General features: G+C 34.3%; 4 protein-coding genes across 5 annotated transcripts in view; 1 reads left to right on the forward strand and 3 right to left on the reverse strand.

Moving 5' to 3' along the window:
• The window catches only part of LOC106102823 (exportin-2), a 13,926-nt gene extending 12,474 nt beyond the window's left edge, over positions 1-1,452 (forward strand). The window contains exons 18-19 of the mRNA XM_013282408.1: positions 86-98; positions 444-1,452. Coding sequence (XP_013137862.1) covers positions 86-98; positions 444-684 — 254 coding nt within the window. The 3' untranslated portion in view covers positions 685-1,452. The remainder of the gene's footprint in view (positions 1-85; positions 99-443) is intronic.
• A 1,593-nt stretch (positions 1,453-3,045) lies between these two features.
• LOC106102875 (ornithine decarboxylase 1-like) lies at positions 3,046-23,191 on the reverse strand. 2 transcript variants are annotated; one of them, XM_013282472.1, is made up of 10 exons: positions 22,950-23,191; positions 9,609-9,757; positions 8,797-9,180; positions 8,226-8,343; positions 7,749-7,880; positions 7,210-7,333; positions 6,287-6,460; positions 5,533-5,664; positions 4,657-4,806; positions 3,046-3,890 (listed from the first exon to the last, which is right to left on the reverse strand). In XM_013282472.1, the coding sequence occupies exons 3-10, from the start codon at positions 8,981-8,983 to the stop codon at positions 3,534-3,536; spliced, it is 1,374 nt and encodes a 457-aa protein (XP_013137926.1). In that variant the 5' UTR covers positions 8,984-9,180; positions 9,609-9,757; positions 22,950-23,191; the 3' UTR covers positions 3,046-3,533. The 2 variants fall into 2 exon arrangements, with proteins under 2 accessions (XP_013137926.1, XP_013137927.1); XM_013282473.1 differs by lacking the exon at positions 22,950-23,191 and adding an exon at positions 11,293-11,553.
• Positions 21,520-21,867, reverse strand: LOC106102824 (thyroid transcription factor 1-associated protein 26). Its single transcript, XM_013282409.1, has one exon. It carries the CDS (start codon positions 21,865-21,867, stop codon positions 21,520-21,522), a length of 348 nt encoding a protein of 115 aa, XP_013137863.1.
• Positions 23,192-24,301: 1,110 nt separating the features above from the next.
• On the reverse strand, positions 24,302-26,228 carry LOC106102876 (solute carrier family 35 member F6). The gene has a single exon (XM_013282474.1). It carries the CDS (start codon positions 25,920-25,922, stop codon positions 24,807-24,809), a length of 1,116 nt encoding a protein of 371 aa, XP_013137928.1. The 5' UTR covers positions 25,923-26,228; the 3' UTR covers positions 24,302-24,806.
• Between the last annotated feature and the right edge of the window lie 6 nt (positions 26,229-26,234).

Consider the following 26,234-nt stretch of genomic DNA (forward strand, 5'->3'; position numbering starts at 1 on the left):
TTTGCCGAGATTTTGTCCGCATACCTCTATTCTGCCTTACTATGTCCTACATCTATGCTAAATTTTATTGCAATCCGTTAAACAGTTTTGGAGATACCGTCAAACAAACATCCATTAAAACTTTCAGCAGTCTGACTTCGTCAGTACGGAATTTAAAAGACGCCTATAATATTCTAGAATATTCTTTCACCTCACTTTCACTTTCACTTTCTTTCCAGTGAGAGTCCTGGCAAATTCCATCGAGTAGTAAAGCCTGCTACAAACCCTCAGTTCTAGCAGTTTTATAGTTCTATGTGCCGAATTCAGTTAAAAATGTGCTTGTTTAGACGAAATTTGAATTGTTCTTTCAATTTTTTGCCTACATTCACACATTTTAAATTGTTCGACTGTTCAGTTAAAATAGAGATTATGTAGCGGGCTTTATAAACCCATAACAAACGAAGCCTTTGGACAGACTTTCAAGTTTCTACTACTAACAAAATAAACAACTTAATATACGTTACTAAAAGATATAATTTTTTAAATTCAGGTATCGATGACCCGAAGCGCTACCTGGCGGAGAGTCTAGGCAACATGTGCCGCCAGTGGCCGGACGTGGTGCCCGCGCGCCTCGCCGCGCTCGACCCGCCGCACAGACACGCGCTGCAGCTGTACCTCAATACATACGGCGTGCATATATGCTGAACATTCACCATAATACACCATAACTCACCATCATAAACCATTACTCACCATAATGTACCATTATTCACCATATAATAAACATAACTCACAAACATGCATCATTTCTCTCCATCACCATCATGTACCATAACTCACCATAAACTAAACATCATTTACCATCATGCACCATATACTGAGAATAACCAATAACTAATAAATTAACACATACTCAGCATGTACATTCGACTGTCGGTATTCCACCTTAAAAGCTACAACCGTTTGAACATTTTCAAACAAGACGCGAAACAAAAACCAATACAACGCAGCTTATAAATGTATCTGTACGAAAAAACGTCGACTATAGATAGACGGTTAGTTTTTATTTATTGTTATCTATTATATTTATTGTTGCAATGAACAAGGTAATTATTGAAGTGGAACACCGCGGATTTCCGCGACTGTATCATAAATCACACTATACTTAAACTAATTCACTATCATACACCATAACTCACCACATACTGCGAATTACTCACCATAATTTACTATAACTCAACATATACTGAGCGTAACTCAATGTAATTTACCATAACTCACAATCACCACAACTAACCATATAATGGCATAGTTGCCTTACACCCTGGAGTGACAACTAGTATATACCATTTGTGAATATATACGATGTGTTTTATAACTGTTTAATATGATGAAAAAGTAATAACCCATTAAATATATCTGTTTACTAAGTTCACTTATATATTAAAAATAATAATCGTATATTAAATAAAATTTAAATTTCAATATAAACTTATTTATGTAAGATATGAAGTAATAAGTTTTAATTTTTAAATATGTTTGTGAAAAAAACAATTTAAACCCTGCTCATGAAAGCGAAAATGTCAAAATGATGTACTTGTTAGTGTTTTGTTATGGATTTAAATGTATGTATGAATGTATGAATGCTGTATATAAATTTGTATGAAGTTTGTATGAAAGGAATTGTCTAAATCTTTCTTATCGTTATATTAACTATTTTGTATGTAATTTGTAAGTGTATGTTTGTGAGTGTGTATATTTGAGTATTTTTATGTATTAAAATACTACTGACAGACGGTTATGTAACTTTTTATATAATTATCTCAGATTTTTTTTTGCCAATGTATTTTCAAATTTTGCTTTCGCTAACATTTTTATAAAACCCACTGAATATTTTCCACGGAAACTGAAATGCTTATTTATTCATCTATTTTTTTTTGTGTTTTTCATGTATTAATTTCTGTTATTTTGAGTATACAAGTTGAAAAATGTTGATTCATGCTTACCGTTTCATTGGATTCTTTAATAAATTTTGTCAAATGTTTCTAGATTTGCATGTTATATTGTGATATTAAAGTATGTCAAATATTATATGTGTTTATTTTCTTGAAGCCCCAGAAAATGTGTATCAAATTAAACTCTCGCAAAATGTCCCAATATATGTGTAACTTGATCTCTGTTCAAAGAGTAATTTTGATATTTTTATGCATGTATAAATAACTGTGGAAACTCACCGCTACAGTTGAAAAGGGACATTCTATAAAAAGGAACAGAAAATTTAAAACATTTTTTTTACATTTTAATCATTTATTTCCAAAAAGCTGTTCGCTACAATATCATTTGCGTAACCCATCTAGTGACAGAAAACATCGAAAATTATTTTAATTATTGAAAGAAAAAAAAAACAATGAAAAATCATTACAATTTCATAAAAATAACATCATAGTGGGTAAAATACAGGGAATGTTTCTAATCTGCTAAGAAAAAAGTAACAAAAATGCCAATTAACAACAAATGCATTTAAAAAGTACTTGTTGAAGGAAATAAGCAATTAATTGAATGATCGCGTAAATGAAAATTAATATGCGAAAAGCTGACAATAAACCAAAGTCTGAGGCCGAAACATTAAGGACACCAAAAACATTATTGACGTTTTTCAAAGATATGATAAGTCTGCTATGACAACATACAGGTTAACCAAAGAGCATAAACAAAAAAAAGAGAACCTCTTCATGACGTCATCTTAGATGAAGTCATCTACGATGACGTCATAGTTGACTTCATCATTCATGACGGCAGCGTTATAAAATTTTACAATGCACATGACAGTTTCGAGTACGACTTTTAGAAATGCAAATCCAAATGATATTGTGTTATTAATTTATAGTTTAAATTTAGAAAAAGTTTATTTTCTGTATTTGCTCCTTGGTTTGTATCTTCATTTCAAATTATAAAAAAAAATAAAACATTTTTGAAAATAACGACTCATAAATATTGCACATCCTTGTACAAAATAAGGAGAAACAACGAAAGAAATTGAAAGTTACATTTTCAATCCGACTGTTGTTTTAGTTGAATTGAATTTTGATGTAACTTAAAAGACTTGGAATTGACACATTCTCATCCCTAAACATTCAGTTTTAACTGAACCGTCGAACTTTACCTTTAAAACTCAAGTTTGTAGATAAAACTGAAAACTGTAACCGCTAAAATGTAACAAATATTCAGTTTCAACTGTACAGATCGATTTTTCAGTTAAAACTGAACATGTGTATCCTGTAGCCAAAAAAGGATATTTTTCCCGTTAGAGGCGCTATCGCCGTTAATTTAGTTATAGTAAAATATCTACTTTGATATAGAAAGCCGCCAAAAGAAAAAAACAACAGTTACAGTACAAAAATGATCATATTCTTTTGACATTGACAATAACTAGTCATAATTTAGTTTAACAAATGTTAGGATAAGAATATGTCAATATTATCAAAATCAGAGAAAAACGGTAAAATTTTAGTGACAAGGTTTAAAATATAGGCCTGTAAGCTCTGAACGTGCGCTCACTTGAGAGCGCATTCCACGAACACCGCGCGATGTGGTTCCGGTGCTACAGGGGCCACTGGTGCCACAGGAGCCACTGGTGCCGGGGCCACTGGTGGTGCCACCGCGAAGTGATTCTCGGTGAGGGGCCAGAGTTCCTTGAGCACGGACCAGAGGCGACGGTCGACTACTGCTCGGACCTTGGGCACGGGAAACCCATTGAAGGCGGAGGCCACTGGCAGGGTGTAGGCGCCCATGTCGCGGAACACGAGCCACGCGCCCAGCGGCAGGGGAGGGATGCGCATGCGCGGCACCACGCAGTCCAGACTATCGCAAGTCGGGCCCCAGAAGGAAGAGCTGCGGGGAATCCCCTCCGCCTGTTGAAATTAATTATATTAAAACATTTTCATCGCTACTCTGTACTGACATATTTCACTTTTTAGGAAACTATTGCACTGAATAATTTTTAATATTAGGACTGAGCTCATAACCTAACGAGATACGCTTGAGGTTGACCATAGACTAAGTTTTATTTTCTTAATAGACAAAGACAAGACATGATTAAGTATGCCAAACAGGTAATAGATGTCGCCATTATTTTGATATAAACTTTAACATTAAGAAAATCGATATTGCACTGGATTGGCGCAACACTAGATATACTTCCCTTCCTTATCTGACAGCTGTCAATGTCATACAGACTTAGTAGAAAAGCGCCATTTTGGCGGAAGGCAGTAGCTCTGAATGTTTATGTTAATTATGTTAATACAATTTAAATCATCTCTATTAGTACGAAAAATAGCCCATATGTTAATCCAGCCCAGTGTTTCATAATGTTTGGCTTATAGGGGTGTAATTTGATACTTAAGGGGCAATTCAAAAATAGACTAGATTTTAAACTTTTCACTCTGGGCTATTTTAATGCATATTGAGATCAAGTTAGACAAAAAATGCTAGAAATAACTATTAGGTATTACTATGGACGTTTTAATGTTTTAATATGTATGGGGGCAAAGAATTGAGAAACATTAAGGCGGGGCATGGCTCCAAAAAAAATGTTGGGAAACACTATGACCCAAACATCGGGATTCGTTCTATTATCTAGACTTTTGTATTTATATTAGTAAGATTTTATATAGATACCGTGTTGAGAGGCACGGGGGTGACTTCCTGGTGGTCGTACAGCAGGCAGTTGAAGGAGCCGTACACGCCGTCGTTCATGAAGTACATGGTGTGCGTCTCCGCGCCCTCGCCCGCGCCCGCGCCCGCTACCTCCCCCTCCTTACCGGCCACCTAAACACATACAAAATATTTAATAAATGTGTTGCTTCACGCGGAATTAAAAAAAAATACATCTAACTCAGTGATAACGTAGCTTTATTGGTGAAAGAATTATTGAAATCAATCTAGTAGTTTTCGTGTTATTCCAAAACATACAAAAATATAATTGTTTTCCTATTATAACATTAAGGGCCTCTCCCACCGTCTTGTAAATTATCTGATAACAATCCAACGTTTATAATATGTGATGGAAATATCGGATTTTATTATCTGACAGTGACGGCATTTATAAGCTATCTGAGTTTTTATCAGTCAGTGGTGGGACAGGCCCTTAATATAAATTAATGAATGACCAACGCAGAGAAATTAATTTAAAAACAAAAATGTATCAAATATATATATATCTCATAACCGCTTCAAACTAATTGAACTAACGATTAATTGAATTTGTATTAGAGAATGAATGACTGATTCAAAGAGTGTAAGAACATAGCTCACATTTTGTTTGAATATACTGAAAAATTAAATTAACCTCAAAGAGTAAGTGACTGAGTCACTCACAAATAGTTTGTGACAAAATGACTCACAAAGAGTAACTGAATACGTCATAAGAGTGAGTAAATGAATGACAAAGTGGGTGTAAAACGAGAGGATGAGTTTACCTCTCATTTAGCGTGTCACAAAGGTGAGTAAATGAATGACATAGTGAGTGAGTGAGTGTTGAATGAATGAGTTCACCTCTCGTTTAGCGTAGACCATGGTGGCGAGGGTGTAGGCGGCGCAGGCGAAGTAGCGGCCGGGCTCCGCGATGACGCGCACCTCGCAGCCGGAGAAGTTCGCGTCCAGCGCCGCGTTGATCACCTGAGCCGTCTGTACACAAACAAATATTTATACTAACTTTCATTCGCGACTCCGTCTATGTGGAAATTAAAAAAAAAGTAAGTAACCTATATGTTCAACTGTTTAGAAAACAAACTTTAGCAAACATTTCCTATTCCCGTGAGGCTTCATCCACATGAAATTGAGAAAATTTTATTTTATTGTTTACAATTGTCAAATTATCAATAACAAATGTCAAAATGACATGACATGATGACAACCTTGCTTCCTTAATGATGTTGGCAGCAACTTATGGTCTCTTTCCCACATTAGGGTTTTTATCCAAAATATTTACCCACTAAGTTTAATGCATGAAAATACATAGCCTAAAGCGTGACGTAAGTGTAGGACTTAATAAAAAAAAGAGTTATTCATAAATATGCTGAAATTGCTGACATCATAGGCAACAAAGTGTGTGTATAGATTTGTACTGTCGATAACGAAATTCGCATTTCAACATTTTTATCTGACTGTCCGGAAGCTGTGGTTTGTTCCTCGTAATCTCTTAAACGGCTGGGACCATTTTAACAGAACATTTACTAAAAGATAGCTGATGCACTCAAGAATGTTAGACGGTGTTTTTTACCGCACTAAAAAAAGTATTTATTTTTACCTCTCGTATACTAGAGCCGGTATGTCCAGGGAAGCCTCCTCCAAGGTCCAGAAGATGCATAGCATGCCCTGCAGCAGCTCCCAGCGTGAAGAGCGCGCGGCAGTACTGAATAGCGCGGGCGTACACGCCGCACTCCTCCGCACCTGAACCCACGTGGAAGGACACGCCCACAACCTACGAAAATATATATAAATTAGCTTTCTTGTGGAGTTAAAAAATAAGTAGCCTGTGTTTCAGATTATCCTCTACATCTATGCTAAATTTCATCGAGATCCGTTCAGCAGTATAGGCTACAAACTCTAACAAACATCCATCTAAACTTCCGCATTTATAATATTAGTAAGATTAGCTCTTCTCTGCTTCAACCACATGACAAAAACTTTATTTCATTATTCAAAATTCAAATACTTAAATCTATCTAAAGTTTTGCATTTATTATATAAGGAACTAGCTTTTTACCGTGACCCTTTCCGCGTAGAATTTGAAAAACAAAAGTGAGTACACTATGTGTTCTTGCAGAGTATCCTCTACGTCTATGGCAAATTTTATCGAGACCTGTTCAAATGTTTATGCTACAAATTTTAACAAACATCTATCCATCTAAACTTTTATATTTATAATATTAGTAAGAAGTAAGATGTAGTAAAAACCCTTATGTTTTGTCTAGCTTCTGTCTCAATGAGTAGCCTGTAAGATATTACTCATAAGGCCACCCTTGCTTCTTGTCTTAACTTTGAAATATATATTTAGTAAGTTTTGTGCAAAAAGAGTAAAGGAAAGATGTGAAGTACCAAGTAGGAGTAAGTTGTTAATGGTTGGTTTTCTTTTTTCTCATTTGTAGTTTTTTTTTTGTTCAAGTGTATTATGTTGTATTGTGTTGCAATGTGTTTTAGAACTGTTTAAATGTGTATTATTATTATTACCCTCAGTCCGAAGACTGCGGCGAGCTTGAGCAGACGCGGCGCCTCGGTGACGGGGTCGCAGCCGAACTTGATGCCGAGCGGGCAGCGCGCCGCCGCCGCGTCGCAGCGGATACGCACCACTAGCCTACATTTTTTTTATATACAATAAGATGGCAAACGAACAAGCGGTCACCTAAATCCGCCAAAATGGCGAAGCGACCGCTGCCCATAGACATCCGCAATTGCATTGCCTACCCTTAAATTACTTTTCCTTCCCTTCTTAAGAAAAGGATGGAAAGGGACAAGAATTAGGTTCACGGCACAACAATGAAAAAACACGGAATTGCTTCCATTTGACCTGTCTTCTGTATGGTCATGGTATTGCTGGGGGTGAGCCGACCCATTCGTGCGAAGATGTTAAAGTGGGCTCAACCACTGTATAATATAATAAATATAACAGATAATTATTATTTAAATAACCGCACTTTAATTAAATATAATATACATTAAAAATATATTATAAATACATATAAAGACAAACATTAAATATATATACTGACTGCGCATGCGGCATGTGCTGCTTGATCTTGACGAGCTCCGTCTCCGAGTCGAAGGTCATCAGGTCCACGCCCATGGAGGACGAGTAGCGGATGTGCGACGCCAACTTCGCCGGATTAGCGAATATTATGCGCCTGCGGAACAATAGCATATTAAACAATTGAACCTGTAAAAAATACTATAGAATAATTTATAATTTTAGTATTATAAATGTGAAAGTTTAGATGGATGTTTGTTAGAGCTTGTAGCATAAACAACTGAAAGGATCTCGATTAAATTTGGCATAGATGTAGAGGTCTAAAGAACACATAGGGGCTGACTTTTGTTTTATTTTTTTAATTCCAAACGGACCGAGTCATGGGCGATAGCTAGTATAAGTTACTAGCCGAATATTTTCACTAAAGAAATTTGTTAAGCTGATTCAAAAATTACTTCTATTAAGTTGTTATTGGATGTTTTTTTTAAGTGTGTATACTCACTCTGGTCTAACTCCGAGGCCGGTGACCATCTCAATCTCGGCCTTGGAGGCGCAGTCGAAGCCCGCCCCGAGCGCGGCCAGCGTGCTCACCAGCAGCTTGTCGTCGTTGCATTTCACCGCTGCAACAACAATGAACAACAAATTACAACAACAACAACAACAACAACAACAATGAACAACAAATTAAAACAACAACTAATTACAATAATAACAACATGAACAACAAATTACAACAAGAATGATGAATGAACAACAAATTAAAACATCAACAACATGAACAACTACAATCAACCTTGAGTTTATCAAAGAGATGAGATCTGATGTTGGGCAGTAGATAGTTGTTGAGATTATATAAAAAAACAAGTGAAGTGTCAATTATGGTTACTCTATATATATTTTTAAATCTCTTTGCTACGTTATCCTACTTCCGTAGGGAGCTGCGGGTTTTCTTCCTCCAAATAACTCTATCCATCATCTCAGTCATCACTCCCTTCATGATCATGTCACACAATCACGCAATCCATCCATCTCTTTCTTATAATACCTTATTTATTTTTTTAAATGTAACTCACCGTAGAATGGCTCCACCCTGGGCATGAGCTCCTTCCAATGATGGTACCGGGCGACCACCTCGCCCAGGTCCATCACATAGAAGGGTTCATCATGCCCCCCTTCTTCCACGATACTCTTAATCACCGATTCAGCGGTCCACTGCCCCTCCATCACCTGCACGCGCTGTTCCTCTTCAATCACCTTCATTTTACTCGGTATTTTGATAAGCTTCGGTGTCCTTAGTACGAAGTTTAGTTGTCTTGTAGACTTTGGCTATCGTAACCTCGATGTGCGAGGTCGGCAGATAGGCAAGCGATGTCCCCTCGGCGCGGGCGCGCGGGGCTCGGTGTCACGTTACAGAGGCCGGTGGTGGGGGCCCACTAGCGCTAGTCCACAGGTGTCAGCTAATAGAAATTAGTCAGTCAGTTTTGTGTATTCCAATACAATTACGAGGAATGTCATGTATTGAACTTATAGCCTTAGTAAATAGATTTGGTAAAGAAGATGCCAAAAGAAAAGTGCGAGCAAAGCTGGATGTTTGAAACCTTTTTTTTGTTCTGCGTTTCATAGATTTAATAAAAACGACTGGAATATTGCATTATCTTGTGTAGTGTAAATGCCAAATTGTGCAAGATATGTGAGGGATAAAGGGCATATTTGAGGGAATGAGGCATTTGGTTTTGGATTTGAGGCATGAGGTCGTTGAATGGGGCATATAGGGTATGTTTGGGTGAATGGGGCACGTAAGGTATGATCGGATGAATAGGCCATGTAAAGTATGTTGGGGTGAATAGGACATGTGCAGTATGAGATATATGAGGTATAGACGTACGTATATCGCGTGGTGTGGCGTCAGCGGGCCCGTGCTCGCTGCCAGGGCGGGTCGACGTTGAGCGCGCGGCGCCAGCAGCGCGGCGGGCGGGGGCAGGCGGGCGCACGTCGCCCGGCACAGCCAGATGCGCCGGACAAGGCCGGTGCTCCCTGTAACAACACAATTATACATTAATATACAACTACCTTACATTTACGTAAATACTAGAACTGTTTAAAAGTAATGAACTTGAACACTTAGACTGCCAGCTCCCGTCAGAATGGCGCTTTATTCTACTACGTATGAATGACATTGACAGCTGTCAGATAGGGACGGGACGTATATGCCGATAATCTAGTGTTGCGCCAATCCAGCACACCACTGATTTTCTTCTTAACATTACCATACAGAAGAAACAGAAAACTATCGAGCTCAATTTTTTTTCTTTCAATATATAAATTTAGCTCGTTTTTAGCGATAGGCAACTATTCAATCTACTCTCGTATCACGTCAATTGGACCGTAATCACGCCGCCTGTTTCAATACTTTGCTGTACGCACTAAACAAACTGTTTTGACGCAACTATGATATACCTCTAAATCACGATTGGATTCTGAGCAATTTCGGTTTACCGGTCTAGCCGGTCTATACAATCACTTTTATAGACAATAAAATACAATCCGAAAATATATTTAACAATTTTTTAAAAGCACAACACGTCCGGAAATATTATAAATCGAGCACTAAGTCAAATAACACAACCGTCTGTAATGATAACGTTTAGATAAGGATGCGATAAATTCATCTCATTTCGCGGATATCATCTAATCTTTATTGAATTCATCTTAATGTTATATTTAAATTTTGATAAAAAAGACAGTCTTAGAAAAGTAAAGATTGATTTTATACCTATTAAGCAGGCTACACACGCCGAGTTCCAACTGAAAAGTTAAAACTAAACGTATGTAGCGGGCTTTATACTGTTGAGTCTCTATTCATAATGAATCAAGTATAAATTCGCTGTAATTTCGAAATGTATGTACAATGTATGTTATTACCAATCGTCGACATATAGTAGTACTGATTATTATAGGTTATAATATTTATGAGTCGTTTAAATGGTAAAAGGCAAAGGCTATTCAATCGTACAGCCACACACTGCAATTTACACATAAAAAAATTACCAATGTAAAAATTTATGATTATAAATAAATTTTATGATTTATATATTTTTATAACACAAAAATATATAAATATTAAACAGGAAGTTTTACATGTTAAATATAAGATTTAATTGTAGATAAAAAAAATAAACAAAACAGTTGTTGCATGAATAAAATGCAAAATGATATCAAGGTGTTAACTAAAAACACACCGAACAAATAATTGGAAAAAATTTCGTTTTAACACTGAAGATCAAAATTACTTTTGAATAAAATATTAAATTATTTCGTCTAGCGGCCATCTTGCGTCTCATGTGTCGTCACATGGCGCCGGCGCAGGAGTTAACTCTCAGTCAAGGTCAATGTTACTACGGTACTAAAACTATGTAATATAAAATTTACTGGCTAGTTTACGAACACAAGAACTTTTTATTCAATAGTTATTTATTTAAATAGTGTACAATAATATTAAGTTATTTATTACAACGTTGAATAATATTGTTATTAATTCAGTAAAGTAAAAAAAATAACAAAAAAGTTACCTTTGATAGCGTAATTCTCAAAGCTTTTATTAACTTTTAAGCAACAACCTGCTGGTTGTTGCTAAATGAAAAATACTATTTAAAAACTTCAACGTGAAATCGTATCAGCTGGACTGATCCGAAGAGAATTTTGTTTTAATTTTGAGATGGTTTCCGAACACAAACAACGACTGTCACTCGTCTAACAAATGGCGGGAAACTGATGAATTAGTGAAGCGTTGCGGTGTATTTAAATGAGTTCGTTATCAGAAGATTTGCGGGTTGGATATCACGAGAGATGGGCCACGCTGATGTAACCAGAAGTCGCGCGCTACGCCAGACGCCACTGCTCCAAACCGCATTTAGTGACGTCACGATTAGGGTCACCATAATTTTTATTTTTCAAAAGATTTTAAAAGTTAAAAGCCAAGAAAACGATTAATGTTAAGTACAAAATACATTAAAAAAAAAGATAGCGCCATGAAATAACACGATAATTGTATTAAAACTAGAACAATTGGAGGTTATGAAGTTTTTAAATTTTTTGATTATCATAGTAACCTAAACTGGTAAATAGTAAACTATTATCAAGCACAATTCCTAAATAGCTAACAATTATATATATTTTAATTGAGTTATATAGGACAGTTCCAACAAACCTTATCATGGTAACCCTATTGTCGTGGCACGCGCGAACTGTCAGACAAGCTTGTTTGTCCGTCGTTTATGAACGCGCTTGATTTATTATGGGAAATTAATAAGCATCATAATGTATGTGGAAGATTACACCAATAGTATTAGTATTGCGATAACTAGAGGAATATTTTCTACATATTCAAAAGGACTATCAAATAATATTTGGCATACTAAACAAAGAACTTTTTTGTACTATAAAATAAATTAGCTTTCACCCGTGATTCCGTCCGCGTAAAAATAAAAAAAAATTAGCTTATGTTACTCGCTGATAACGTAGCTTTTTAATGGTCAAACAATTTTTGAAATTCGCTTCGTAGTTTCTGAGTTATTTCAATACATACAAAGATACTAATCGTTAAGTACAGACTAACTTTCGTAGGCGACTCCATTTGCGTGGAATAAAAAAACAAAAGCGTCTATGTGTTCTCCCAGACTATCCTCTACATCTATACTAATTTAATCGAAATCCGTTCAGCAGTAGGTTATAAACTCTAACATCCATCCACTCATTTAAATTTTCGCATTTATAATATTAGTACATGAAAAAGTTAATAATCTAAAGTTATACAAGCTGAAAATTCGCATCAATTATTTGGCCCGTATTAAAGTTTGAAAAACACGTAAACTAAATTGGCAGAGTTGTATAACATTGAGTATTGAAATTTTCCGGGGAACACGTCATTTTATGAGTCATTTCAATTTAATTCTATAATAGCATATGTGCATTCATGCATTATTCATGGAACATTCGGTTAACAAGCCAACTTGGCATCAACTTGACTACTAGTCTAGTTCCACAAAAACGTATGAAAGAAGATAATCTGTTTTCGGCACCATCCACTACACCAAATGTTCATCATCTTTCTCCTCATCCTACTCCGGTAGGGTCGACAAAACAGGTTTTTTTTCCTCCACAAAACTCTATCATACGTCATCTCAGGCATCACTCTCTTTGATCATGTCACCTTTCAAGCAATCCATCCATCTCTTTCTAGATCTACCTCTACCTGTGTACCCTTCCACACTCGTAACACCAAATGTTGTATTGTAAATTCTTGCCATCTCTATTACCTCCGAAAAGAAAGAGAGAGATAGCATAGAATTGTCAATAGTCTTTTAAAGTGAAATATAGACTCAAGGTGAGGGGGTGTTGTCTGAAGCGCCCTTGAGCTTAACATAGCTCAAGGGCATAAGACTCTGTTGGCATTTGGCCATCACATCATCTCGGAAATTTTAGACATTTTAACTTTGTCGCTATTGTCGTTTTAGAATTTTCATCAAGCTTGTTGCAATGTTGAACCTTAAAAGTTAAAATACGCTTGAACATTTTAGACCGACTTCCCAAAAGAAGGAGGTACTCAATTTGTCTGTATGTTTTTTTTGTGTGTTACGCATAACTCCACCGCTAGTGGACCGATTTTGATAATTCTTTTTTTTATCCAAACGGCGGTTCAAGTTTCTTGTTTGATTTTTGGAGCCAAAGACTACGACGTAGTTAAATAGTTTAGCTCAAAATCGCGTGACGAAATTTAGGGTCTTTTTGCTTTATTTTCTATCCATTGAGATGACGATTCTATACACTATAACCAATTTGAAGCTTTTAAATAGTCTGCACGAAAAAAGGTCGGCTAATCTTATTGGTTGTTAGTAAGAAGAGTAGTTTATCTTAGCGGAAGGAACAAGACAATATTCCTGTAAGATCCACCGCGTATTTCCGTAACTGTACATTAATGTAGCTAGTGTAATACATACTAAGTGATATCATACTAGAAAACTGAAGAAACTGGTGTACTAGGACCGAGTCTAATGAAAGTCCGTTTTCTCCTGATGATGATGGTGATGATTCCTCTATTTACAGACTTGTATGAATCTGTATCAATTTTTTCAACCCTAAACAGTAAGTAAATATCATAGCGCGTGCCAGACATCAAAAAACAAACAAATGATAAAAGCTTTATATGAGTTTCCAAGAAACGATAAACTATATGTAAATATATACATAACACATATAATGCGACAACTCTTACACGTTTATTAACTGAGAGGAATTGCGTCTTTTACTGCAAACAAGATTATTTCACAACATAACTATTATTTCCCTCTCGAGACATAGTTAGGACAAACCAAATTTGATCTAAAACTATTGAAGCTACTCATTGGGGTTTTCCCGTTGGACCGGCAAAATGGGACTTTTTTATCCCATTGCCCAATGCGAATGTCGATTGATCGGCACAAAGGGGAAAAAAATCTATTTCAATTTATCCGCCATTTTAATTTGAAGCATTCGAGCCTTGATTTGAATTGCGATACAGTTATAGAACATAGAATACTGTTAACTTTAGTTAACACTAGCTTGACCTTTAATGACCTCTGACCCCACTATCTGTCGGTAGGGGGTGCGGGATAATGTAATTAGTGATTGACTATACTTAGTCAATCAAGGCAATTAAGATTAACCTTACAGTTGACCTAGTTTATATCTATACTAACATTATAAAGATACTACCTGTTGTCCGCGACTTCCACGCAATGTTAATATAAAAAAGTAGCCTATAATATGCCCGTCAATGTCAGCCACCCTTCAGTGAAAGTCCGGTCAAAATCGACCCAGTCGTTTCGGAGATTACCCGGAAGAAATGCGGCTTGCGGACAGACAGACATTTTTTTTCAAATGCGATTTTCGTTATCAACAACGGAAAAACATCTTCCCGAAATCTGGATTTTTTTGTCATATTACAGACACTCCCATTTTATTATATGTAATGACGATAGATAGATAAATAGACATGTATAGCAAGGTTCAAAATTATAGCTCTGGACACACATCCCATCCATAGTATAAAGTGTTTGCGCAGTTCCATGCGAAATTGCGAGCTACCGTAAAATTTGAATAGACTTATACGGGGTTTATTCCACGGTAGATGCGTCTTGCACCCTCAAGAAGCTTCCCAAACCACCCAATAAATGACGGACATGCCGTAAAAATCTAAACAAAGAATATAATAAACTTTCTTAATTAAATATTTCTTTAATTATGTTTATTAAATGTAATATATTTGCTTCTTTAGATGCTTATTAAGTCCTTTGCTTGTATTCAAAATGCATTCTGTGACGTCAAAAGTATATTGTCTGGCATAAATATTTGTTTAATTCTGTACTGTTACTACGGCGGTTTAACAATTCTCCGAATATTATCACTTTTGTAAATATATCTTAAAGACACAACAAATGATAACTAGAATTCTTAAAAACGTGATAAGAGAAATCTTTTTAGTTTGTTAAACGATTGCACAAGGAACACAAATGTTCAATTTCAGCGAATTTATATCATTTGTAAACATAACCTCAACTCATAAAAATTTTGATAAGGATGTAATTAGAAATTAATATTTTCTTATATCAGACTACTACTAGACTTTTGCCCGTGACTTTGTCAGCGCGGAAATAAAAAAAGGAATAAAAAATGATCACACAGTGATAAAGGAGCTTTCTTAGAATTTCTGAAATTGGGTATTTTTTGAGCTATTTCTTAACAATTATATTATTTCTAGACATGTAAAAAAATCTTTCCTCTTTATCTATACTATTATAATAAAGCGTAAACACACAATTCTTTGTTGCCTAAGATGTCAGCAATTGCAGCATATTTTTGAATAATTATTTCTTTAATAAAAAGCCCTACACTTACGTCACACTTTAGGCTAAATATTTTCACGCCATTAAACTAAAGGGGCAAATATTTTAGATAAAAACCCTAATGTGGGAAAGAGACCATAAATTGCTGCTAACATCAAGAAAGTAAGACATGCCAAGATTTGTCATGGCATTTTATTTTACATTTTCTATTGATAATTTGACAAATGTAAACAATAAGATAAAAATTTCATAATTCCATGCGTATGAAGCCGCACGGGAACAGCTAAAACAAGTATAGAAGGCAAAAGAGCAAGCTGGCATTGAAATAGTGAAGCTATCCCTGCATAGATAACTGCAAGAAGTTAAGTTAATTGCATTAACAGGAGGCGATGTACGTAAAAAGACATTTCCCTGCCATTTATACACCAAGTCCACTTTCCTTTCCCTTCCCAGGAAAGAATCGAAAGAGAACTTTTGACCTTCAAATGTAAACGATTAGTTATTTTGTTAATGACAATTTTGTTCAGAAAGTAACAATAAATATCGTGCTTTATTGTATTGGTTATTTTTGTTTACTATGTCACGTACAATATTTAGATTTCCGATAATTCAGAATATACACTGTATTTCATATATCCTAAGGTCATTCGTATATATCACGTATTAGTTACTTTTGACCTTAAAACGAGGTACTAGATTTGTCTGTATTTTTTCATTTATACAAGTGTTTGAGTGGTATGAAATCCCGTCCCATATTGTAACTTCAAATCGTGCAAATGCATACCTTTAAAAGACGAACTATTCAGTAAAAACCTAGCTGGTTTTTGCTTTAATCTGGATCTCCGAGTAAAGATGAAAGTTTCTAATCCGTACTTTTTTGATGAACTTTGACAAATCGAGATAACTGATGCATCTTTATTTTGAAAGAAACAGTAAGCTTTTAAAGACATACTAAACGCAGGCATAAAACATTCATCAGCTACTAGGAAACTACACTAAGTTATGGGTGACTAGGTCATAGTCAAACATTTTTTTTTATATATCATAAGGTGGCAAACTAGCAAGTGGCCACCTGAATCCGCCAAAATGGCGAAGCGACCGCTGCCCATAGACATCCGCAATTGCAGTTGCGTTGCCGACCCTTATCCGACGGAGGAGGAGACGCACATAAAGAGGATATTTCCCCTTCCTATGCATCTCCTCCACCGTCAAATCCACTTCCCCTTCCCATCCTCTCCTTATGAGGAAAGGGTGGTAAATAGAAAGAGACTTAAATTTTAACCCAGTGTGAGTTGACTTCACACCACAGATAATTCAATACTATGCCTGTACTATACTTCACACATATTTTGTATTTCTTCCCAGTCATGTGCTTGTCGCTACAATTTTTCCTTCACCGTAAATTAACATACAAAGAATACCGGTACAATTGATTATATAAGCTATCTTTTTATATATTTATTGATTGTTGTAAATATTAAATTTGTATACGAATAGATATATCTATACTAATATAAAATAAAGCGTAAACATACACTTCTTTGTTGCCTAAGATGTCAGCAATCACAGCATATTTTCGAATAACTCTTTTTTTAATAAAAAGCCTTACACTTACGTCACGCTTTAGGCTACATATTTTCACGGCGTTAAACTTAGGGGTAAATATTTTAGATAAAAACTTTAACGTGGGAAAGAGACCATAAGTTGTTGCCAACATCAAGGAAGCAAGGTTGCCAGGGTTTGACATCATGTCATGTCATTTTGACATTTGCAATTGATAACTTAACAAATGAGAACAATACTTTTTTTTATAATTTTATGCGGATGAAGTCGCATGTTCCAGCTAGTCTAGAATAAATTTTCTTGGAAACAATTGTTGCGCATAATCTTCATAGATCTTATACAAATGCTTTCTACAAACAAAATGTTTGTACAATAAGATATCTCGGTTATTAAGGTACCTATCCATTAGGTAAAAAACTGATTATTTGGTAAGTAAAATCTATTATAAAACATATAACTTATTTGCGTGTATATTCTGTGACGGGGATGACAACCAGTTTCACAAAGAAAAAAATCGGTAAAGGGCTTTATCAAATCTCATACAAATTTTATCGATAACATTACTACTTCTTACAATTGTTACGCAAACTTTCATGATAGACCCTCTAATCGTTTGCTTTTCATCCCATTCAATGCTAAGTTACCTTTAGACTGCGGATGTCTTAATTCCGCACTAAGAGCGTTCCCACACCTGAAACTAATCTATCACACAACTGTTGTGTGATTGTCGATTGTTTCGTAGCCTCAACTGTTTAGTTGCACAACTAAAAATCGAGTAGTATGGCCACCTCTATATAATCTCATAGGAATCAAAGCGAGTAGCCCTAGTGGTAGAAAAAATAAGGAGTAAAAGGTTAGCGTGGTATGGGCATGTTATGAGAAGGGATGAATCGCATGTAACAAGAAAGACGTTAGTTATGAATGTGGAGGTACACCGGTAGAGGTAGATCTAGAAAGAGATGAATAGATTGCGTGAAAGGTGACATGATCAAAAAGGGAGTGATGACTGAGATAACGGATAATAGAGTTATTTGGAGGACGAAAACCCGGCGCGCCGATCCTACGGGAGTAGGATAAGGTAGGGGAGATGATGAGGATTCAAAGCGAAACGAAACAGTTGTGCGATAGTTTAGTTTTCAAAAATATTATAAATAGTTAGTTTAGCTCCCTTTTACATCTTGGGAAGGGGGGTGGCTGAAAACCAGCTCGACACTGGATCTCAACCAGTATCGGTTAAGCTCCCCCTTTTGCCATCTGATACAATTTTTTCATGTATGTTTTTTTTTTTTATTTTGTACAACTCTGTGAGTATTCTTGGATGGCAATAAAGAGGTTTTTATTTATTTTTTTTATTTATTTCGTTTCAGGTGTGCGCAATGTAACAATTAACGGTAAGTTTGCACTGTATGACTCTATAACAATCTCTGTTTCTTCAAAGACAATGAGAGAGATGTTTTTATAGATAGACGATATCGTACTGAAGCCAACACAAATAGTAGCCAGACGATGTTTAGTTAAAGATTTGCGTATAAAAATAATTACATAGGAATTTTTACACAGAATATAAATAACCAAAACTAATTGAACTATCTTTCAGTCGACATTTACGTTTGGATCAAATTATTTGAAAGTATTGCGGTACATTTTAGCGCATATTTGAAATGTTTGTTGAATCTTTTTCAAACAATTTTGTTTGCAGTTTTGTTAGCCAACGATTTCCTGATTATCATTTCTTTATAAGCAGAAATTAGGAAACAACTTTCAAAACGATATTTTGAGTTACGTGTAGACTGAACTAAGATATAGAATATATTCTGGTATAGTATTATTCAAATATTTACGCGGCTGGGATATCGCACGAATAGATGCAGAACAAAAGAGTTTAGAAAGATGTGTGGGGGCGGGTTCTGCGTAGCTCAAGGTCAACCAGCAAGACATTTGAATACATACTTACTATATCAAAGACATCATATTAATATCGAATTGTTTAAGTACAATAAAGATGAAATAGATTTCGAATATCAAAATGATTTGCTATCACAAGAGGTCATACAATATTTAAATATAAAAACATGAATCACGCAAGTGGTTAGTGCAAATCGAAAATGGCGCCTAAAGATAGCGTGGGTCAAAACGTTTTTGACAGAAAAGATATTTTTTTTTTACAATTAAATATTATCGCGAATGATAATAGATAAAGATTTACACATATTTACATTACATTGTAACCTCATACTTCATACTAATATAAAAGTATAGATGGATGGATGGATATTTGTTAGAGTTTGTAGCCCAATTGAAATTTGTGTACTCTGGAAGAATAGATAGGCTACTCATTTTTGTTTTTTTAATTCCACGCTGACGGAGTCGCGGACGAAAGCTTGTGTTCATTTTATATATTTTTAAACGTAATTTCCAAATCTAGGTTATATGTTGCTAAATCCTAGTTGCAAACTTTGCATTGAAAGTAATAATTTTAATGAAAAATAGCAATCTGTACTAATATTGTAATTAGGAAAGATTTGTATTTTTGTATGTATTGAAATAACTCAAAAACTACTAGGTTGATTCAATTATTCTTTCACCATTAGAAGGCTAAGATGAGTAACATAGACTATATTTTTAATTTTCATGTGGACGAAGTCGCGAGCAACAGCTAGTATATATGATAAACAATTATTTGTATGCAAAAGTAAATGGTTTTGTACATAGTTAACATGCATGTCACACTGGCTGTACTGAGGTCACTTGGCATTTGGCCATTCCAAAACTTATGATTCTTTACTTTCCTGAGAAGAGTAATTGGGTTTAAAAAATAAAATAATTAATTGAAAGTTTTTTAAATACATACTTGAAGGGAATAAAAGCAAATATGCTTTTATATTCTGAGTTGACAAAATTATAGCTTATGACTTCGCCCGCATTGAATTTAAAAAAAATATAGTCTATGTTGCTCAGATATTTTTTAAATAAGTTTGAGTTATTCCAATACATACAAAAATTCAAAAATACAAATGTTTCCTCTTTATAAAATTAGTATAGATTAACAAGGCGACAATTTGGTATGTCTATTTAAAAATGTAGACTAAAACATATTTGATTTTGTATTCAAATTACATCTGCAAACATATAGTTGTCTCTTTTTTATTCATAGAAAATTAAAGAGATGTCATTACATTTTTATGAATATTTTGGCAATGTAAAGCCACAATTATTACCAATCTTCCAGTCATAAGTATTTGGTGAGATGTTTGTTTTTTATTGATCACTAGCTGTTGCCTGCGACATCTAGTAAAATAAAAAAATATATAGCCTATCTTACTGATAATCTAGCTTTCTAATGGTGAAAGAATCTTTGAAATCAGCCCATTAGTTGAGTTACTTCAATACATACAAAAACATACATATTTCCTCTTTATTATATTAGTACAGATAACTAAAAGAATATCAACATTATTACAATATACACAAATACACTTACTTTAACTGTAATAACACTATTTTTTGACCGACTTCCCAAAAGAAGGAGGTACTCAATTCGTCTATATGTTTTTTTTAAATAAAAGAACATACTCACAGAAACTCAGTAAACACTTCAGATTGTTTCTAATGGAGAAAGTAAAAGTAATCAATACCGCATACAAAAGGTGATTACAAATTTCCTTCACAATAGTAATTTAGTACACTCATGAAGAAATAATAGTACATTACCGAAATAAATGAGCAAGAAATGAAGTCGGCAGAATATTCTAGTAAACATGTTATTAGTAAATTTTATGTAACTGTGTACTAGTGTATTTTAAATCATGAAAAGGTTTGTGACACTAATATCAGGACTTACATGGAATTTCAAATAATCCATAAGCAATTATGGTATTTAAAATATATTTTATTTAGCTGTCTACACTGATGTATTGACAAGACTATGCATCACAGGTCTGGGAAATATACACAATACCTTAACTGCACAGCCATGGCCAAAAGCATTCTATACTAATATTATAGAGATAATAGGTTGGTATTTTTGTATGTATTGAAAGTTCAAAAACTACTTGGTAGATTTAAAATATCTTTAACCACACAGTAGCTATGTTATTACTGAGCAATGTTTTTCATTATTTTACAATTTCTTGCGGACAAATACTATTTAAAGTAATTGAATAAGGAATGAAAGTGAGTTAAATTGGGTCCAAACTAACATTATAGACTTTTAGAATTAATTATTTGCATTGTAGGCCTTTTGAGATAGATCTTTTACTCCATATTATTTTATTTCTTACAAATGAACACTCATCGCTATTCATGATTTGATTTTATTATTAGAATTAAACTCAGTTACAAGTATGTCTCATTTCATTTCTGTATTTTCTCCAATAATAACTCTAATCTGCCCGTCATCACTGGCTGTCCTTTCTTTGTCTTCTTGCTAAGTTTCTTGAACCGTTCTTGTTTCTTCTTCTTATATTCTTGCAACTTCTGCGCCTTCTCTTGTTTGGATTTCTCCAACTCTTGCTGCTTCTGCAATTTCTCTAACTTCAACTTTTCATAATGTTCTTTAGCCTTCTTGAAGGGGTCTTTTTTTGTTTTCTGCACTTTAGCTTTTTCAATAAGATCTGGATGTCTGACAAATTTACCAACTTCTGGTTCGTTAGAATCAATGGTATCTTCGTCAAATGATTTCGGAGTATAGGAACCGAGCATGGGATCGTTTTTTATACTTTTATGATAGTCATACAGAAGTTTCTTTTTCCTCTTTTCCTCCCATTGTTCTAATTTATATTTCTTACTATATTTCTTTAGACGATATGCCTTTTTATCAAAAGGTTTCTTTTCTACTTCATTATTTTTATCTTTTAGTGGACGGTTTTTATCAAAATTCTTTTGTCTACTGTCCTTTTCTCTCTCCAATGGCTTTGTTTTCTGTTCATCAACTTTTTTATTATTACCTTGAGGTTTTTTCGTACGAAGAAAGAATGAGTCTTGTTTCTTGTCCATTTCTTAATGTTTCACACCTATAATGAAATGAAAAAGCGTGTTTGAACAAAAAGAAAACAAGAAAAACATGCAAAAACAAAACATAAATATTTTTTTTTAAAATTATTGATTTTAGCATTGAATTACTCCAATTAAGTACAAATAGTACAAAACATTTGAGATTCACGCTTTTTCATTTCATTATTACAGACACTTACATAATAAATAACACACAAAATAATAATAAAGAAGTTATATGTGGATAATTTTAACATACCATAATTAAAAAACATAAAACATAAATGTAATACTTAAAATATAGTTTAATTGTAACGTTTAGTGTTAATAAGTGGACATATGTTATATTTTTATGGTCATAAGTATATAATACTTAAATAAATAGGAAAATATTATCATATTTTGTGTTAAGCAGACTTTGTATTGCCTTATGTGTACAGGTGATAACCAGTTAAAACTGTTTATGTAAAGTTAGTATGTGGCTCATGAAATCTGGCTGTGACGTAAATTTCGTCACAATTCTTATCGGAAGATTGTAATATATATTCTGGAACAACCCATGTGATACTGCAATTGAATCGTTCATCTCACTGAGCAATATTACTTAAAATAACGCAATTAGGGAAATGTCACAGTTCAGATGAACCTTCAGAATATTTGTCGTATGTTTAGTGAATCTCTGATCTCACCATATTGTATTTTTGGCATGCGTCTAAACAATCATTATACAATAATCAAGGTTTCACAAAGTATTAAAATAGAGAATAGTATAAATGAAAAGAAAAACTTACCAAATTAAGCCACCCACTGGGTAGGCTTTGAATTATCGGCGGAATCTTGATAGTTTAGTTGCACTTGGCACAAGAAAAGTTTACCACGATTATAGATTTTATATCACGGTTTTTTAAAGGTTTTACTGTACAGACCATGCCCTAATGTGATTTTTTATAATAATTTTTATAAGGAAACACGATGGACGTTCCGCAAAAATGTCACAAAAGGAACGAGAAAGAGATGAAATATGAGAAAGATGATATGCGCGCGCTGCGCCCTCTACGAAATTTGTTGTCACTATTTCGATCACTAAATTGGAGCATGCGCAAATTCCTTATAGAACTTATTGAAATTAGGATTTTATTTTAACATAAATAGTAAGCCAAGCCAAGAACTTACTACTATTGTCTAAAATTAAATTTATTTGCATTGCTTTTCAATGCATATTAAGCTAAAACGTGGCAGGGCAAAATAATAGCGTAAATTGGAACGTTGTTTCCAAGGTTGCCATTTACTTTTACAATTTCCATCTTATTAAAGTAAAAAAACTAAGTAAAAACGTAATAAGGAAGTATTTGTTTTAAGGCTTAATTTTATTTTCCTATAAACCTAAAACTATGTGTTTTAAGTTAAGATAGGTTTAGAATTCGTTAAACTTATCAGTTACAGCGCCATCTCTGGAAAATTCGTTACTATACAACGTCACGTCAACATTTATAAAAGAGCGGGAATTTGAAAGACCTATATGTTATGAAGTAAAAATAGTTTCGACTTTTTATCAAAATTACAATTTCCATTTTTTTTTATTTTAAGTATTTTAAACGTTAAAAATCGGGGACATTTTTATCAAGTATTTAAATGACGAATTCAATGCTTTTAGGTATTGTATCTCGATACCTATCGCATCTCTGCATTCAATCATATTACATAGTTGCCCACATACAGGAAAATAACTAATGCAACATTAGACCAAATAACATTCAATATTGATGTTCTAATCAATCTAAGCAAGACCAAATAACCTCAAATGATAATGCTGACCTAACAAATCTTTGTTAAAAACATGTTTTGCGTAGTACGCTTTTACTAAATCTTTGTCGAATATATAATAGAGGGGAAAATTTCATTGCATTGATTAGATTCCGAATACACTATTAGAAAGCTATATTTTCAGAGTCTATAACTTAGGGCATATTTTACACAAAGGGTAACAGATATAGATATGACATATAATCTTTGCATCCAAGCGTAGCTGGGGCGGATAGGTTAGTCATGATAAAGAGAATGATCTTTTTTTAACTTGAGATCAAAGCTTTTAGGAAGGTGAAAATACCATTTTTGGTGTTACCATTAATGAAAATATACAACATATTGCCCATCAATTGTATTTAAATAAGAATTCAAAACATATCTAATCTTGTTTGTCAGTATCACAAGTAATTCATTACCTATATATTTATATACATATCTAATTTACATTTCCTTGAGCTTGTTATAAATATCTACAATATTTGTTTATATTACAAAACACATAATATAAAACAATATTAGTTATGATGTAAACAAAATTATAAATGAATAAACAGTAAATAGTAAACATGTGTGGGTAAAGACCCGTTGCACCTAAAAAGATGTAGCCCAGATCATTTAAAATATCATTTAGATCTTAAATACTACTTATAGCCAATAATATAACTAATACATCAGTTCTGATACAAATTATTCAATAGCAAAAGTAAATAAAGAATTTTAAAGTATTTGTATCATAATTGAAATGTGAATACTGTAAACAATTACGTCAATGGTATTTTCTTTAACACATTCAATGCTACTTGCATAAAAAAGTAGCATTCAATGTATTTAAGGGATAGTATTCATACATCTTGAGGATTATCAGCTTCAGCATTAACAACACCTCTTTCTTCTTCTTGTGTAACATTGTCAGTGTTTCTACGAAAGAGGTTGCACTCTGGCAATACACCATTGTATTTAAACATGCCCAATAACAGTATAGAAAAGCCAACAAGGTGTTGCCAATGAAAAACTTGCCAAGAAACAGCAAGAGACACCATCCAGATGAAAAAAGTTCTTATGGAGTCCAATACCATTCTAGATGTGGCAGATTGTTCTTTGGTAACGCTTATACCCGCAAAGTTGAAGAAGGCAATAGATATTATTGTTCCTATTACAGCTACAAATAGTAAAGGGTTATTTCCTATTTGAATTAATCCATCAATCGCATCTTCTACGGTCCCCCGAGGATTGTTGCCAAAGTGGCTTGGTGCAGGAATCCAATAAAATATCACTAACAGTCCGGAAAGAACTGAAAAACCAAATATACCTTCCCATCCCACAGCTTGCATTGATGGTATGTTTAAACCAGTAACATATTTCTCTTCATACACCATCTGGCAAGCGGACACAACTTGTGCGACAATGATTAACATATCTCCTGTTATAACACTGTTCCTACCTTTAGCCTCCCCCGGGGCCTGGTATATCGCATCTGTAGCTCCAACAATAACCAGTCCTAGTAGTACACCTGCTATTCCAGCCCATTCTCTCGAAACAATCTTACGATCAAGGAATGTTGTAGAAAATACAGCAACAAAGAGGATAATCGAGCCCCGGAACATTTGAAAACTGCTTGCATATGTAAGAGTAAGCCCTATGTACATTATTGAGGTGCCAATCAAATCAAACATTGCAGCCGGCATCAATATAAATGGGTTGAAGTTTTGATTGCCTTGTGTCAATGCATGCCCTCCTGTGTTCCTTGTTTTAAAATATATTAATTTAAATGTAACTAAACATAATATCTCTCCTAAGAACATTGTAGCTGCTTGAAGGAATGGATGATTGAATGGCCTGATTTCTCCATCAGAACCTTTGGATTCCAATTTATCCGCCCATTTGGTACTCAGGGTATTAATTGAGCCAGTGATGACCATCATCAATGCAAGGAATTTTTGATATCCTGTCCAAGCCATTTTGTATTTTCGATATTATTCGATTGTAATCTCGTTTAAATATGGCCACTTGTCGGCTTCTTGCTGACGAATATTGTTGAGTATTGTTGTTACCTTAACGTGGGCGTTGTGTGAACAGCTGGGCACTATTATATTGTTGTTTTATAAAGTTAAATTCCAATTAGATAGAAGAGTACATGAAATGCAACTAAATACACTTAAGCGACACTAAATCGACATGATTAAACAAAGCAAAGCAAACAAAGAGTAGTTATATATTATATATCTGTATGAAAACAAATTCGAAGTCAGGTCAAACTTCAAAGCATTGTT

This window comes from Papilio polytes, unplaced genomic scaffold (assembly GCF_000836215.1).
Source record: "Papilio polytes unplaced genomic scaffold, Ppol_1.0 DF823901.1, whole genome shotgun sequence".
Lineage (NCBI taxonomy): Eukaryota > Metazoa > Arthropoda > Insecta > Lepidoptera > Papilionidae > Papilio > Papilio polytes.

Bases quoted from the DNA above. Each gene is read 5' to 3' on its own strand.
- LOC106102875 (XM_013282472.1), bottom strand. From the start codon at position 8,983: ATGAAGGTGATTGAAGAGGAACAGCGCGTGCAGGTGATGGAGGGGCAG. The intron at 7,881-8,225 runs GTGAGTATACAC...ATTGTTCCGCAG, and splicing joins GGCCTCGGAGTTAGACCAGA to GCGCATAATATTCGCTAATC. The intron at 4,807-5,532 runs GTGAACTCATTC...GTATGTGTTTAG, and splicing joins TGGTCTACGCTAAACGAGAG to GTGGCCGGTAAGGAGGGGGA.
- LOC106102824 (XM_013282409.1), bottom strand. From the start codon at position 21,867: ATGCTCGGTTCCTATACTCCGAAATCATTTGACGAAGATACCATTGAT.
- LOC106102876 (XM_013282474.1), bottom strand. From the start codon at position 25,922: ATGGCTTGGACAGGATATCAAAAATTCCTTGCATTGATGATGGTCATC.